At 41.8% G+C, this 14,392-nt stretch overlaps 1 protein-coding gene across 5 annotated transcripts in view; it reads left to right on the top strand.

Annotated features, from left to right (window-relative positions):
- MICAL3 (microtubule associated monooxygenase, calponin and LIM domain containing 3) overlaps positions 1-14,392 on the top strand; it is a 136,387-nt gene that overhangs the window by 100,881 nt on the left and 21,114 nt on the right. For 4 of the 5 annotated variants that reach the window (XM_041398628.1, XM_041398627.1, XM_041398626.1 and 1 more), the window contains 8 exons: positions 1,753-1,857; positions 2,443-2,562; positions 2,969-3,060; positions 4,026-5,898; positions 6,790-6,884; positions 10,517-10,567; positions 12,171-12,278; positions 13,375-13,468. In XM_041398628.1, the coding sequence (XP_041254562.1) occupies positions 1,753-1,857; positions 2,443-2,562; positions 2,969-3,060; positions 4,026-5,898; positions 6,790-6,884; positions 10,517-10,567; positions 12,171-12,278; positions 13,375-13,468 (2,538 nt within the window). The remainder of the gene's footprint in view (positions 1-1,752; positions 1,858-2,442; positions 2,563-2,968; positions 3,061-4,025; positions 5,899-6,789; positions 6,885-10,516; positions 10,568-12,170; positions 12,279-13,374; positions 13,469-14,392) is intronic. The other variant, XM_041398629.1, reaches the window with a different exon arrangement.

The raw sequence follows: 14,392 nt of genomic DNA, 5'->3' as shown, positions 1-14,392 counted from the left end.
GCCACCTGCAAGCTTCCCTCAGATTGGGATCTACCCTTGCACCAAGTTGTTACTTATCGATGCATCTGTAATCTTCCATTGAGTTTTGTTTGTACCAACCTATTTAAAACCTGATTTACTCCTCTCTCTCCAATATAATCCGTGTGTGTCACATCCATTCATGGTTTCTGAATCTGAAGACCCACACATACATAGTGGATTCAGATATTCTTAACATTAGTTATGTTTTTTGCAAATTTTGATTAAGATTACTCACATTTGCTGTTACCATAAAGCCATTCCATGACATTACCATTTCCAAAATAACATAAGCTATTGCATACCTAAGCAATGATCAGACTGGGACATGGTTTGATTTTGTTCAGTAGATTTATAAATGCTCCTGTGGGCACTCCAGCCTTTGCCACATGATTCAGTTTTCCTGTGCTTGACATCGGTAAGGGTCTGGATTTGATAATCCTCTGATGTAAAAGAATAGACCAGTACATTATCACACATGAGTGGAACTGCATTTCACTGTAGCTGACAGAAAATAAACTAATCCATGCTCACAGAGCACGGAAGAAAGGAAATTCTCAGGTTGAAGGAAGAAGACAAGCCACCTGCTGAAGGCTGTCTTTTGAAATAAGTGAAAACCTGTATTAAAGGAGAGGCTGAAAGACCTCAGTTTTAGGGAGGGTTAGTTTGTTTTCAAGATTGTCTTAATTAGCAATGCAATTATGTAAATAGTTCCAGGAGCCGCATCATCACTAGTAAATAAAAAGAATCAGGAACTGGAAGCACTCAATTTTTAAAAAATATTTAAATTATGTTTAATGGAAATGTTTAACCAAAAAAAAAAAAGGCAGCAAATCATCAATTGCACAGGTTTTTTTTTAGAGTATAATTTAATAATGAGATTTATACTCCACACTTTGGTCTTGTCCTCTTGTAATTAAAAGCTGTCAAAAGCAGTAGTGTCAGATGTCATAGTTTTCAGAGTTACAATCTCTTCTTTGTTTTGACCTAGCAAATCAAATTGTGATCTGTAAATGAAAAAAAAAAAGTTTTGAATATGTAATTTGAATTACTTAAAAGTGTCTCAATTCATGATCTGTAACAGAAAAAGGGTTTTATGTATGTCATTTTAATTACTTTATCTCAATTTGTGCCCTAGTCACTTGTACAGCATATGCATTTTCTTTGACCTTATTACCAAAGACTGCTGTAGCTGCACAGAGTTAAACAGTTTCCAAGTGTAATAATGGTAAATCCCATACCCAGACTCTGTCTTTGACTTACACCCTCAAAGCCAGTTTCAATTTCAAGGTGAACAGTCCTGGTTGTGAGGTTCCTGTTTTGACCTAATACACATATGCTATCAAGTGGTGGTAACTGTTCTGTTGTGGTAAAGTAAAAACCAAAATGTTCCTGGAAGAACAGTAACCTTTATTCTGGTTTGATGTCCTCCCAGTCCCCTTCTCGTTTAATTTTTCACAATGCCTGTTGCTCAGAAGAGTCCTGGCAGCTTTCACTGCAAGTGCCTTGGAGACTCCCAAGAGCAGGCATTCCCTGATTCACTGGAGTCTGGAAGTGTCACTTCACCATAGATGTCTCTCCAGGTGACACATTGCAGGATTTCTTGTATTGACAGTAACTGATAAACATCTTCAGTATAAACTGTTGGTACAGTTCAATATAGAACTTTTTCACTGTGTAGTGTTTGTTTTCTTTTCTTTTTTTTTTCCCCCTCAATATTTGAATATATTCTAGCTCCATGTGAGGAGGATGATGTGGAGGATGAGCTGGGCACAGAGCCTGCAGACACAGAAGGGCAGGCAGGTGAAGAGGGAGACACGGGTGCAGAGCTGGACGATGGTAGGGTACCACTGTGCAGCCTTTAAACCTGTTGTGTGAACAGAATGTATTGGCAATGAACACTTTGCATGAGGGTACTTAAACCTGGTCTTATTTTTAGAGGTGTGGGAGTTTGTTTCAAATATCTGAGAGGGAGCCAGGAGTGAGGGACAAAAAGAAAAAGAGAAGAACCTCAATGTCCTGGATTATGTAATGAATTTCTCATGTCCTCTCACCATATGTCTTGTGTCTGTGTTCAATACTAATCCTGATGAATAACTGAAATAGAATTAAATTTGTGAAAGGTCCATAATACTGTCAGAATGCTTCCTGTGCTATTGTAAAATTAACTGCATATGGCAGAAAACATGGAAAATTTTCCAGAGAACTGATAAGAGAACTTCAGTTACTGATTTAACTCTTTGTACTAACAGTCCAATCATTTACTGCTTACATTTACTGCTTAAATGACTAATTATCACCAAAAAAGGAGTGAACATTTAAGTGTTCAGGTTATGAAAGTGGTTAGCACCATGTGAATAGAAAGTCTTATGCCCTGATGGACTTGTATCCAAGTTCTCTTGGTTTTTTTCCATCCATGATCAGACATCGCCTCTGATGCAGAAGCGGAGTTTCGCTTACGTCAGGGTGGTGCAGAAGGGGCAGAACTGAAAGTCTCTGAGGATGAAGAAGAAGCAGAAGGTGCTTCTCACAGTGTGACAGAAGGTAATCACTTTGTCTTTAGTGCTTGAATGATGTTAATTGTGTTTGAGATAGTCTGTACAGTTATGGGATTTCAGAGAAGAGAGTCGCTTGGATTTGAACTGTCTCACAGCTCTCAGTGGCAAGGTCTGTGCTTGCATTAACATTTTGAGAAGAATGTTCTGAATCCATTAATTACAGCTTTGTGTAAAATGTGAGAACCCTTCTAACTGCTTTTTTTCTTATAAAAGCTGTTATTAAAAAGCTTGTACCATTTTGGACATTTAAAAATTTCGGTTGTGTTCCAGATGTCCAATCTAAAATTTGTAAAAAGCTGAGAAATTTGTCACTACTTGCTGTGTGTGTAACATTGAAAAAAGGCAGAATATTAATGGTTTATGTATTTTTTTAACATTTTTCCTTTTCTTAGATCCATGCAAGCCACCCATCCCTATCCAGCCCTCTAGTGACAGTGTTCTTCCTCTGTCTCCAGCTGCTAGTCCCAAAGCAAAACAAGCAGAGGTAAGAAAGGGAGTCTTTGACATTTTCTACTTAGCACCTGTAGTTCAATAAAACAGTTTGTTGGATAAACTAATGAGGACTGACAGCAGGGGGCTCTCCTTTTCTGTCTCTAATATTTCTGTTGATCTTGAAATCTGACTTCATTTAGGCTTAAAATATAATGTGTACTATCTTTTTTTCCTGTCTTCAGAGTGTAGTGTCTCTATCACAGCCACACAAGTTCCCATCACAAAGCCCCAGGCAGCATTCTACAGGGTATTTTAATTTCAGTGAGCAGCTAGCAACAGGTATATGTGATAAATGTAGGGAGCCATAAGTGAGGTGTTTCCTGTTTAGCCTGGTCTGGCTGTCTTTGATGTGCCAAAAGCAGATTCTGTGCAGCTGCAATTGAAAATTACAGTAGTAACCAAAGCAGTGCCTCTTTGTTCCAGAGCTTGACATAGCTCAGCTTAAGGAAGTGAGGCATGTCAGTGATGTACTGTCATGTTGTCAGCCCTGGGAGACAGCTTGCAAGTGTACTGCAGTGTGTAAGAGCTGGAAGTACATGGCCCTTAAAATTCAATTCAATTCAATTGGCCCTTAAAATTAAATTCAAATTTTCCCTTCCAATTGTTTTGGTGGTTTTTTTTGGGGTTTTTTTGGTTTTTTTTTAAGGAATTGCTAAAATATTTGTCTTGGAGAGCTTTGGCATAGACCAGTTTACTTTTACAGTGGGCCGAGTCTGGTTTGCTGACAGCAATTGCTGACAGCATTTATTTTCTATTAAATAAATTTCTTTTTTTTATGGCTATCTAATGGTTCTATCAGGCACTGTTATTGTTTAGCAGGCACACTTTAGGACATAAAATTATTATTTTGATACTTGGATGGTCTCCTTATTTCTAGCTCTGTTAACAGCAAAAAAAAAAAAAAAAAAAAAAAAATCTTATTCGTGTGTGCTCAGTGACTTTTTCATTTTTCTCTAGGATGTAGAACATCCCCTGGCTGAAGTGTGCCGTGCAATAAAATCCCCAGAGCCACGCTTTTTTCCTGAGCCTTTCATTCTTGAGGAAAGACCAAAGGATGAAATTCCCAAAGACAGGAAAGCTAAGAGCCCTTTGGTGCCACCATCTCCAGTGCTGTCCCAGCCGGTTGCATCACCAGAAGCCATTGCACCCCCATCACCAGCAGAGTCCCAGCCAGGAGCACCAGCACTGGCCTCACCCCCAGCATCTGCTCAAACACCCATCTGCTCCCAGCCTTTGCCTTCTGCTGAAACATCCATTCCATCCCCAGTGGAGCCTCCTGTATGTTTCCAACCTGTCCCAGCCTTAACATCTACTCCTTTAGCCAAATTGGCCCTTAGAGGCCAGGATGGTGAGGTGGAAAAACTGGGGAGCCCTACTACTGCAGAAGAAGCCCTGAAACGGAGCAGCCTTGTGGAAGAGTTCTGGATGAAGAGTGCAGAAATCCGAAGGAGCTTGGGGCTCACCCCTGTGGACAGAAACAAACGCTCAGAAAGCAACTTCACTGTGTCTGCTCTGGAGACAACTCCTCAGAAGACTTTCAATAGCAGGAATATTTCAGGGGATGACAGGATCCATCCCATGAAACCCCAGCCTGCCCCAAGAAGGCAGGGACTATCCAAGTTAGAAAATGAGCAGATTTCTCTGCTCACTCCAAAGTCTCCATCAGAAAAAGAGCTAAAGATTTCCAGTGAAGTACGGGGGGATGTGTCCAGCAGCTCTGGACTTGGCCTTCAGGAGAGCTCATCTAACATGAGAACTATGGCTAGCCAGAGCTTCAACACTTCTGACTCCACCATGCTAACTCCCCCATCGAGCCCGCCCCCACCACCTCCTCAGAACGAGGAGCCGGCCACGCTGCGCAGGAAGAGGTACCAGGCACTCTGGCAGAATGAGGTAGAAGCCAGGTCACCTCCAACACCAGCATCAACACCTCCTGCTCCCCGACAGCAGGAGCCAGCCCCTCCTGCCAAGGAGACCCCCCTGGCCAAGAGGGACGACGTGCGGAAGTCGTTCGCAGAGAGCGTGGATGAAATTCCATTTGCTGACGACGTGGAGGACACGTATGATGACAGGACAGAGGACTCGAGCCTTCACGAGAAGTTCTTTACGCCTCCTACCAGTAGGCCAAGGCCAGAGAAACCACATCTTTTGCCTTTGGTCAAAGAAAATGGTGGTCCACCCTCCATGGAAGGAGGGGTTCACCATAAGAAGAGAGTGTTCCCTGACATTTCTGTGGAGGCCAAGGAGCTTGCTGAAGAAAGAATGAGAGCCAGAGAGAAGTCTGTCAAGAGCCCAGCACTACGTGATGCCATGGCTAAACAGTTGTGTAAGATGAAAGATATGGAGATGACTGCTGCTGCTGCTGGGGCCACAAGGGCACGAAAGGCATCTTCCATGCCCTTGAAGACCAAAGAGTTGTTTTATGAGTCTCCAAAACATTTGGCCTTGAAATTAGCAGAGGGATCCGCACGAAAACATAATTCTGCTACTGAGAAGTACTCCACTCCTCCTGCTGACATGGCTGGACCTGAAGGGTCCATCAGCTCTTCAGAAGGCTCCAGTGGGAAGAGTAAGAAAAGAAGTTCCCTCTTCTCCCCTCGAAAGAACAAAAAGGAGAAGAAATCCAAAAACAATAGCAGACTTTCTGACAAATCTAGTGGTGGGACAGAGGAAGCAACAAAGCCTAGGTCGTTATGGAAGTCTGTTTTCTCTGGCTATAAGAAAGACAAGAAGAAAAAGGCTGATGAGAAATCTTGCCCAAGTACTCCTTCAAGTAATGCCACTGTGGATTCTGGCAAGCACAAACCCTCTCCACTGATTACAGCTGCAGGTAAAACACATAAGTGCCTCTGCACTGTGCACTTTTCCGAGGTGTCCTTGAAAATAGTTTTGGTTTGCTTTGTGGTTCAGCTACTGTGCTGAATGCTGCTGCTCCCCAGTGTCAGATGGGCAGTGTGGGGTAAGTGCTAGGGACTGGATTTGTGTGTCTGCATGTCGACAGAATCCTCTGAAAAAAAATGGAACCCTAACTAAAAGCTTAATTCTCAATATGTACAAGGTACATCTGTTTTATGTCTTAGATTTGAGAAATAAGCATCATTTGTTGGAATTTGTGACATTTCATCCCTACTTTAAATCTGATCTTCATAATTTCTTTGGCTGATCTCTTTTTTTCCTTTCCACCTGGCTCCACAGAAGGTGAAGACTGCAGAGATGCTGTTATTCCTGTTCTCAGTAATCTGGTGGCTGTCAGCTGATCTCTGAAGGAGGGATTTGGCAGCCTCCTGTAAATCCTTCACATGCCCACCAGTTGCAGGCAGAGATGTTTAATGGCAACTTGGGATGCAGTGAAGAAGTTACTCATAAATGTGATCGAAAGCAAATGTTACATTTCTCTGGCATTGTACAGACAGCCAAAATAGAGCCAGCTGCTGTCATTCCAAGTGCTGTATCTATCCTAAGAGCATTGATACAACACAAAAAGAGAACTATGATCATTATTTCTAACAGCATTTGGAGAAGGTGATGCTCTCTTAGAACAGCTCAAACTCATGCTGGTCATTTTGTGGAGCAGGGCTTCTTTGATCCCTCGCAGGCAAAACAGCTGACACTGACATGAAAGGACTGAGTATTTTTGGTGCTCAGTCAAACAACCTACAGAGTTTACAGAAAGGATTGTTACCACTTCTCTAACTTCCCCTTTTCATTCCCAACTTGACAGATTTACAGCTCCGTCAACACCTGAGTTTCTCAGAGGACTCCGACCTCTCCAGTGACGATATTCTGGAACGCTCCTCCCAGAAATCCAAACGAGAGGTATGTAGGTGGGAAATGCATTTTAGATGGATCTACCAGTCAGATCACAGACTCAGAATCACATCAGAAACTTAGGTGATTAATGTTGTTGTTTTTACTCTTTCTCCCATGGAGCAGGTTTTCCTCTAAGTCGGCTGACTGTCCTATCTAAAATAAGATGGTTTCACTTGTTTTCATGTTTACAAGCTACTCTTTACTGTTACTACAAGAAGGATCCATTGTCTCACTTTCCCATTTCTTTACTGGGCACTAAAAGGAAACAGACTGGCCTGTAGTCTCCTGAGTATTCCTTTTCCCCCTTTTTAAAAATGGGATTTTGTTTCCCCTTTTCTAGTCAGTGGGAACTCCACCAGACTGCCACAGTTTCTCAAATGTGATGGGTAGTGGCTTCGGTCCTTTCTCTGCCAGTTCCCTCAGAACTTGTGCACCTGTAGGTGTCTTGGATGTTCTCAAATGTGACTCTCTCCTACATGGCCAGGTCTTCGTTCTGCCAACCCCTTCTGTGACTGGGATGCTGTGGCTGGAGCCACTTGCTGGTGAAAATCAAGGCAAAGTTAGAGCACCTCAGCATTTTCCATATCCTGGATAACCAGGTTTCCAGTTTCCTTCTGGAGAAGGGCCCATGTTTTCCCTAGTCTTCCTTTATCACTGACATACCTACAGAAGCTTTCCTTGTTGCCATTGATGTCCCTGGGCAGATTTAATTCTGTCAGGATAGCTCTCCTAACCTGATCCCTGGCTGCATGGAGAATTTTTCTGTATTCCTCCCAGGCTATCTGCCCTTGCTTCTACCCTCTGCAGACTTCCTGTTTCTGTTTAAGTTTGTCCAGGAGCCCCTTGTTGATCCACACAGACCTCCCAGCATTTTTGCCTCTTTGTTAGGATGCATTGCTTCTGAGGTTGGAGGAGGCAATACTTGAATGTTAACCAGCTTTTCTGGGCCCCTCCTCTTTCCAGGGATTTATCCTATGGCACTCTACTAAGCAGATCCATGAAGAAGCCAAAGTCTGCTCTCCTGACCTCCAGGGTAGGGAGCTTGCTGTGCACCCTCCCTACTGGCCTAAGGATCTAGTATAAGAATTTAGTTTAATTGCACACATTTATATGTGGAAAATGTATAGTGAAAGCAAAGTTTCAAAGCTGGTTGTTTTTAAAATTATTTTATTCGTTTTTGGAATGCCACTATTAATGCAAAAACAAGGAAATAATTTAAGGAACTGTTTGATCACAGTTATGAAGAATCCTGCTTTCATTCCTGAGAGCCTCTAAGCTCTGGTAGACAGAATTGGCAAGGTTTGGAGGAATGTGTAGAGATTTTATTGACCCCACAGAACATGAAGGCTCTTCTGGTACACCAAAATGAAAATTGTGCTCCCACTGGTCTTTCCTGGTGGTGCCTGGTACCCATGTTAAAAAAGCTCAAGAAGAAAAGAGCCTCTGAGATGGAAATATAACAGGCACAGTGACCTGTGCCTCCTGTCTCAAACATGTGCACAAATCAGTCTCAGATGCCAAGATGATCCTTGGCTGAGATGGCAAAGGTGTGGAAGTACTGCAAATAGAAGTGTCATATGAAATGCTTTCTAACTTTATATGGTAGAATGAACTAGAATAGCTGATGAATTAATTTAAGGCTGGTGGAAGAAATTGATGAACTAAATAGGAATTTTCTGTATTTACTTGTCTCTCTTTTAATCTCTTTCCCTAGTTGGTCTAGATCTCATCTGAGAGGAAGATTATTTTGTTTTTATTTTATTCCCTTTTTTCTCTCCCCCTTCCATTCCCCCTTGCATGCCCTCAAGGCGTTTCATGAGAAATTCTGCATTTTCCAAGAGATGCAGAAGAATGAGGTACCTGGGGCCAGCAGAGGACAGATACCCAATACCTGGGGTTCAGATAAGAGTTACAGAGTTTTTGGTCTGCCTTGATGGTCATTTTTTTTCTGTGCTGTGGCACTTAGATTTAAAATGGCTTTTACAGAAAGAAAGATCACATCTTTAAGCACAGGAGGGGATGATAAGTGATAGTGGCAGATGCCTGAAATCCTCATACTGAAAATATCTCACAAGCTCTACCAGGGATCTGATGGTAGTGTCTCGTTTTCACTCATTTGCTGTTGCTGAAGTTACACTAAGAATTTATTTACCCAGCATCTGCCTGTTCTCTTAAGAATAGTTTTGAGAATGTATTTATTTAGAGGATATGGATCTGAAAACTTGACTTGCCTCATTTTGTTGCATCCTATCCAAGGATGTAGAATATACATGCAAGCACTGGAATGCCTTGCTGTCAAATGTAACCAAACTTCGAGTCTGAACAAGCTGGGTTTGTACTGGTTTGGGGTGGGAGTTGTATTTTTTTAAGTTATATCCTGCCTGCTACTTTATATGGGTAAGAGCTGACTTACTGTTTGCTACTTAACTTTTATGTGAACCCCTTCTCCAAACTGAAATCCTGTTCGTGCTGCTTTTTTGGTAATATAGTGAGCTTGCTTCCCAGACAGCCTGCTGTATTTAGCCTGCTCTTTGTGATCAGCAGTGAATTAATTCAGTGTTGTTTATTGTGGTGTCCCTCAAGAGAAGCATCTTGTAAAGAATTCCTAACGTGAGCCCCCCGTGGGTGTTGTGTTTGTAGGCTTATTGTCACTGTGTGTGTGTTTGTCATTGTTCCTGTACAGTTGTGGTGTTGTGCTCAGGTGTTCACCACCACAGGTAGCTTGCTTTTTCCTGGAGCCTGCAAACGTGCTGGTGTTGTTCTCTGGCTTCTTGTTTGTGACTGGTTTTAGTTAATTGAATGTGAGAGTGCAAAATGCTGTCTGTTTGCCCAGAGTGGCACAATGCCTTCTGGACTTCATGACATGAAGGGAAATTTACCTCTCTTCTTAGCAAATAAAGCTAAGAGCTTTACTTGCCTTCTCTTTGAGTCTGGGGTAGCACAGAGTGTCCTTGGCTAGAGTAAGTAGTGATTTCCCCCTTCTTCTCCTGCTCCTTTCCCCCTCCAATTTTAGCTCCTCAAGATCTTGGGAGGCTCTCCTTTTAGACAAGGAGGTTCCATTACTGCAGGACACATAACCCACTCTGAGCCCATCTGGTGTTTCTTAATTCATGAAGCAGTGAATAAGATTTATGATGTTGATTAATTTCAATCATAATTTCTATAAAATAAGAGATAATATAAAACTATGGAATAAACACAACTCCCTGGAGAGACTGTAAATCAGAATGTAAATGGAGAGTTGTGTGACGGAGTAAGACATGGTTTGCTGAGCCAGTTCAAACCAAATATATTCCAGAAATAAACCGTTATTCCAAATCTTAAGCCTGAGTTTCATACTCATACAGGTAGACAAAGGCCAAATAATTCCTCTAGAAAAAGGTATTTCCAAGTTGACTGTATCTTCAAGGAGACTGCCAAAATTAATTGCCTTCAGGAAAGTGCTAGAAACGTGATTTTGTGGCCAGAAGTTCCATTGTGCTCCATCAGTCTGGGTCACGTTCAGCATTTGCACAATTTTGTTTCATGTAAAAACCACCTTGTTTTATTACTGTGCATCTGTTTTCAATGTTGAACTGATTTTGCTTCATTTTGTGCATTTTTTTTATTTTTCTCCCTTTACCATTCCCCCTTTAAAGTCGATCTATGTACCACACGCCTTGGCATTCAAGAGATCATACTCGTCAAAGGTAGTGTCTCCCTTCCCACTAGTTGGCCATTGTTGCACTGCATGTCCCCCTGTACATTAACCCATTGAATCCATAGCTCCAACCACATGTGCACTAACATCAACACTGACTGTGCATGCCTGAGATGTTAGCAGACATGGGCAGCAAATTCTTTGTAGAGGATGTCTCCCAAAAATGCATTAAGCTCCGAAATGTCTGGTTGGAATGCATGCATTTATCAGTGCACCACTGTACAGTGATGTGGGTTGTCTATGAGCTTCAGCAAAAATTGGTTTTCAAGGCACTTAAATATGTTTCCATATTCTTCTTTTTTAATACTTCGAATGTGAGTTCAAATGAATCATCACACTTCAATCAGAAGATTTCAAAATTGCTGAGTTGGCTCAAATCTTAGTGAAATTCTGTATCAAGCTAAAATCAAGGCAGAAGTTGCTGCTTTCTGAAATTCTTATTGTCTTGTCTTTGCAGTCACAACAGTGTTACGTGGGATAAAAAGGTCATGTGCTCTGTCTCCTTACCTTCTAATTTGAGTACCATCATGGATTTGTGTTTTCAAAAAAGAAAGAGTGAAGTGTGAGCTTTTTGAAGCTTTAACAGTGGTGCTTGCCAATGACCTACCTGAGGGATTTTTAACTAAACTGTAATCCTATCTTAAACTCTGTTTACTGAGAGCCATCAACAGAGGTAGACTGAGCAATGTGGCAGCACAATAACTAGATCAAGCAAATTTCAGGGTGGTCTGACATAACATTCTATTCTTGAAGTTGACTGTCCATGGAGGAGATCTCTTTCCAGAAGTGGAAGACACATGTTTACAGCAGCCCCTTAAAGCTTACATCCATGTACATGAGAAAAGAGCTTTTTCTTCTCTCTAGTTTGTTTAGTGCAGTTGTCAAGTTTTTTTGACACTCTTAAAACTCTTTGAGAGAAAGCCTTTCTAGGCTGTGCTATATCCAGCTAGTGTATCTGGTAAGATCCTAAACCAAATTCCAGTAATGTTGGACATATTCTTGAACTAGTTTCACTGACAGAAAAGAAGAAGAAATACCCTTTTATTTCTATAAACATAGCTTTTCCCCTTTTGGATGGCTTCTGGTGGTGCAATATTCTACATGAGTCTATAGTAATTTCTTAGCTTACACTGCTGTAACTGTTCATGCAGACAAGCCTTTAGCCTCTTTTAAAATGAATTCAAGGGGACTCCTATCAAGATGAACCCTCTACATGGTACTCATTGATTTATCTAAATCCATTGGCTAAATTATTATTTATTGAGAAATGAAATTTACTGAGAATAAAATGAAATTTACTGAGAGTTTGATCTTTGGGAGAGGTTTCATATAGCAGTGGAAGGCAGAGGTGGATGTCATAGAAAATCACAGCTTTGCAGCTGGCTTAAATGCTTCTTCACTCCTGATTTGGTCCTGAAATTGTTGCTCACTGCATTGTGAACACCTTTGCCTACGGAAGCTTGACTTTTGACACAGCCATGGCAAAGACAGAACACCTCCCTTCTGAGATTTTTGGAAGAGAAAATGGTCATCCCTGCCCTCATATCCCTGAGCTTGTAAATAAGATCTGCTGCTGTTTTTCCTTCCTTCAGAGGGCCTACACAGAAGAGGAGCTGAACGCCAAGCTGACACGGCGAGTACAGAAAGCTGCCCGCAGACAAGCCAAGCAAGAGGAGCTAAAGAGGTTACACAGAGCTCAGGTAGTGTCTCACAAGCCTCTTGTCATGGCACACAGACAGCTCTGTGTGAGAGCACCCTGATCCTGACATTCCTGTGGGGGTATCAGAACAGAATCCTCTCTTTCTACATGAGTGCTCCTCTTTCAAATTTTGTTACGCCACAGAGAAGCAAAGGATGGCTGAAACCTGTCACGAGAGTTTTACAGTGAGAAAAATCATGCCCATTTCTAGCAACCATCATGCACTGAATGGAACAGTGATAATCACATAATGCCTGATGGAGCTGCACCTATCATTGCTTTGCTAGGTTATGCTGGTGGGTGACGTGTTATCAAATTAACCTTTAATTACCAGCGAGTCTGCTGGAAAACTGCTAACAGCATCTACTGGTGAGGGGATTTGTCAAAAACTCAAGTCAGGGGCTCAGCTGACTGAGTAGCATCACCTTTCAGTTCAGTGTTCAGGGAGGTGATAGGAGTTGTAGGAAATAAATTAATATCAAGGTGTTTGCAAATTTAAGAGTTAAGATACAACAGGGTGGGGAGGATGCTGTCACCAGAATCTGTGATGCCTGCTGTTGAAGCAGTATCAAATGTAAGGAGCCCCCAACATGAGGAATGAATGGTATCTGACTCTGTTGATTCAGAAGGCTGAACAATTGCTTTATTAAAACTATACTATATTACATTAATGCTATATTATAGCTATTCTAAGAAATACTAAAGAAAAACCCGTGACTGTCTCTAGACAGCCAGGGCACAGCTTTGACTCAATAGGCCAAGGAATCAAAATAATCCTTAGTAGAATCTAATTGATAAATCACTTCAGGTAAATAATCTTCCTAACACATTCTACATGTGCAAAAAAAACAGGAGCAGCAAGTAGAGATAAGAATTGTTTTCTCTTTCTCTGAGGTTCCTCAGAAAATAGCCTTGAGAAGTTGTGCCTGCCTGCTGTCTATGAAGAGAGCTGTAGCTACAAAGCAGGGTGTTGTTGAATACAAATACTTATTTTTGAAAAGGCCAATCTGACTGAAATCTCTTAGTGCTGGATGTGTGCTGCAGACAGAGCAGGAGAACTGCTTTGGTGAGGTTCTGCTCCATTCTTCTCTGAACAGATTATCCAGCGGCAATTGGAACAAGTGGAAGAGAAGCAGAGGCAGCTCGAGGAGAGAGGAGTTGCTGTGGAGAAGGCCCTTCGAGGAGAAGCAGGTATCCATCACAACTTGGTTTGGTTTTCCATGTTTTCTTACCAAGTGCTTGTGCAGTAATCCGTAGCTGTTTGGATTTTAGAGGCAATTGGACCATTATAGCCTAGAGACTGATCCCAGTGTGAATCCCTTCTCCCTTTTCTGCTATCTTTATGAGGCCTTGTTTTTCCTGTGTTTCATCTAATTCTGGGACTTCCCTATTGGCAGAGACTTAGATCATTTACCTTTGCCTGAGGTAATTATCCAGCTACTACTAATGGCTGTTTCTGCATACTACTGGATCCTACAGCTAGAAAATTGCAGGGGTTTCACAGCTGCCATTCACACAGAGTTGTCACAGTGAGACAGCCCTGTTTGTATGTTAAGGAAATAATTGTGGAATGGTGTGTGCTTTCTCTATTGTGTTGGATTATCAAGGTAGTGTCCTTACAAGGGACCATCACAGAACATCTTCCTCACTGCACAGCCCAGCACACTGGCTACTTCTGACAAAGTTGTGCAGAGCAGAAATGCACACGTGTACTGAAAGGTATCCATGTCAAGCTGTTAAACCAAATGTTGTGTGTACTTGAAATTAAATTAAATGAGTATCATCTGATCTGGCAAGTATGTAAGTGGAGGAGTACCTGATTCAGATAATGCTGATAATAGTATAATGATTTGGGAAAAAAATCCTCAATTTGCAAGGAGTCAAATATCCAACAGGCAAATGCAGTGTGTGTATACCTGACAAGGCCAGGATGATGTGCCTGATCAAAAGGGTCAGAGTTCAGAAATGGCAACAGTAGAACAGATATTTGGAAAATGTTTGCTTGTTGCTTGAAGAGCCACATCTATGCCTCTGAAGATGGAGCTTGATTAAGCAGTGAGGGTGCACCAGAGAAAAAGTCTGTTGTGGCTTCCTGCCAGTTACTGCTCAGCCAGA

The sequence above is a fragment of the Onychostruthus taczanowskii genome, unplaced genomic scaffold (genome assembly GCF_017590055.1).
Source record: "Onychostruthus taczanowskii isolate IOZ18803 unplaced genomic scaffold, ASM1759005v1 scaffold15, whole genome shotgun sequence".
Taxonomy (NCBI): domain Eukaryota; kingdom Metazoa; phylum Chordata; class Aves; order Passeriformes; family Passeridae; genus Onychostruthus; species Onychostruthus taczanowskii.
Note: the sequence above shows the minus strand (reverse complement) of the source record. Positions and strands in the feature narration are given on the sequence as shown.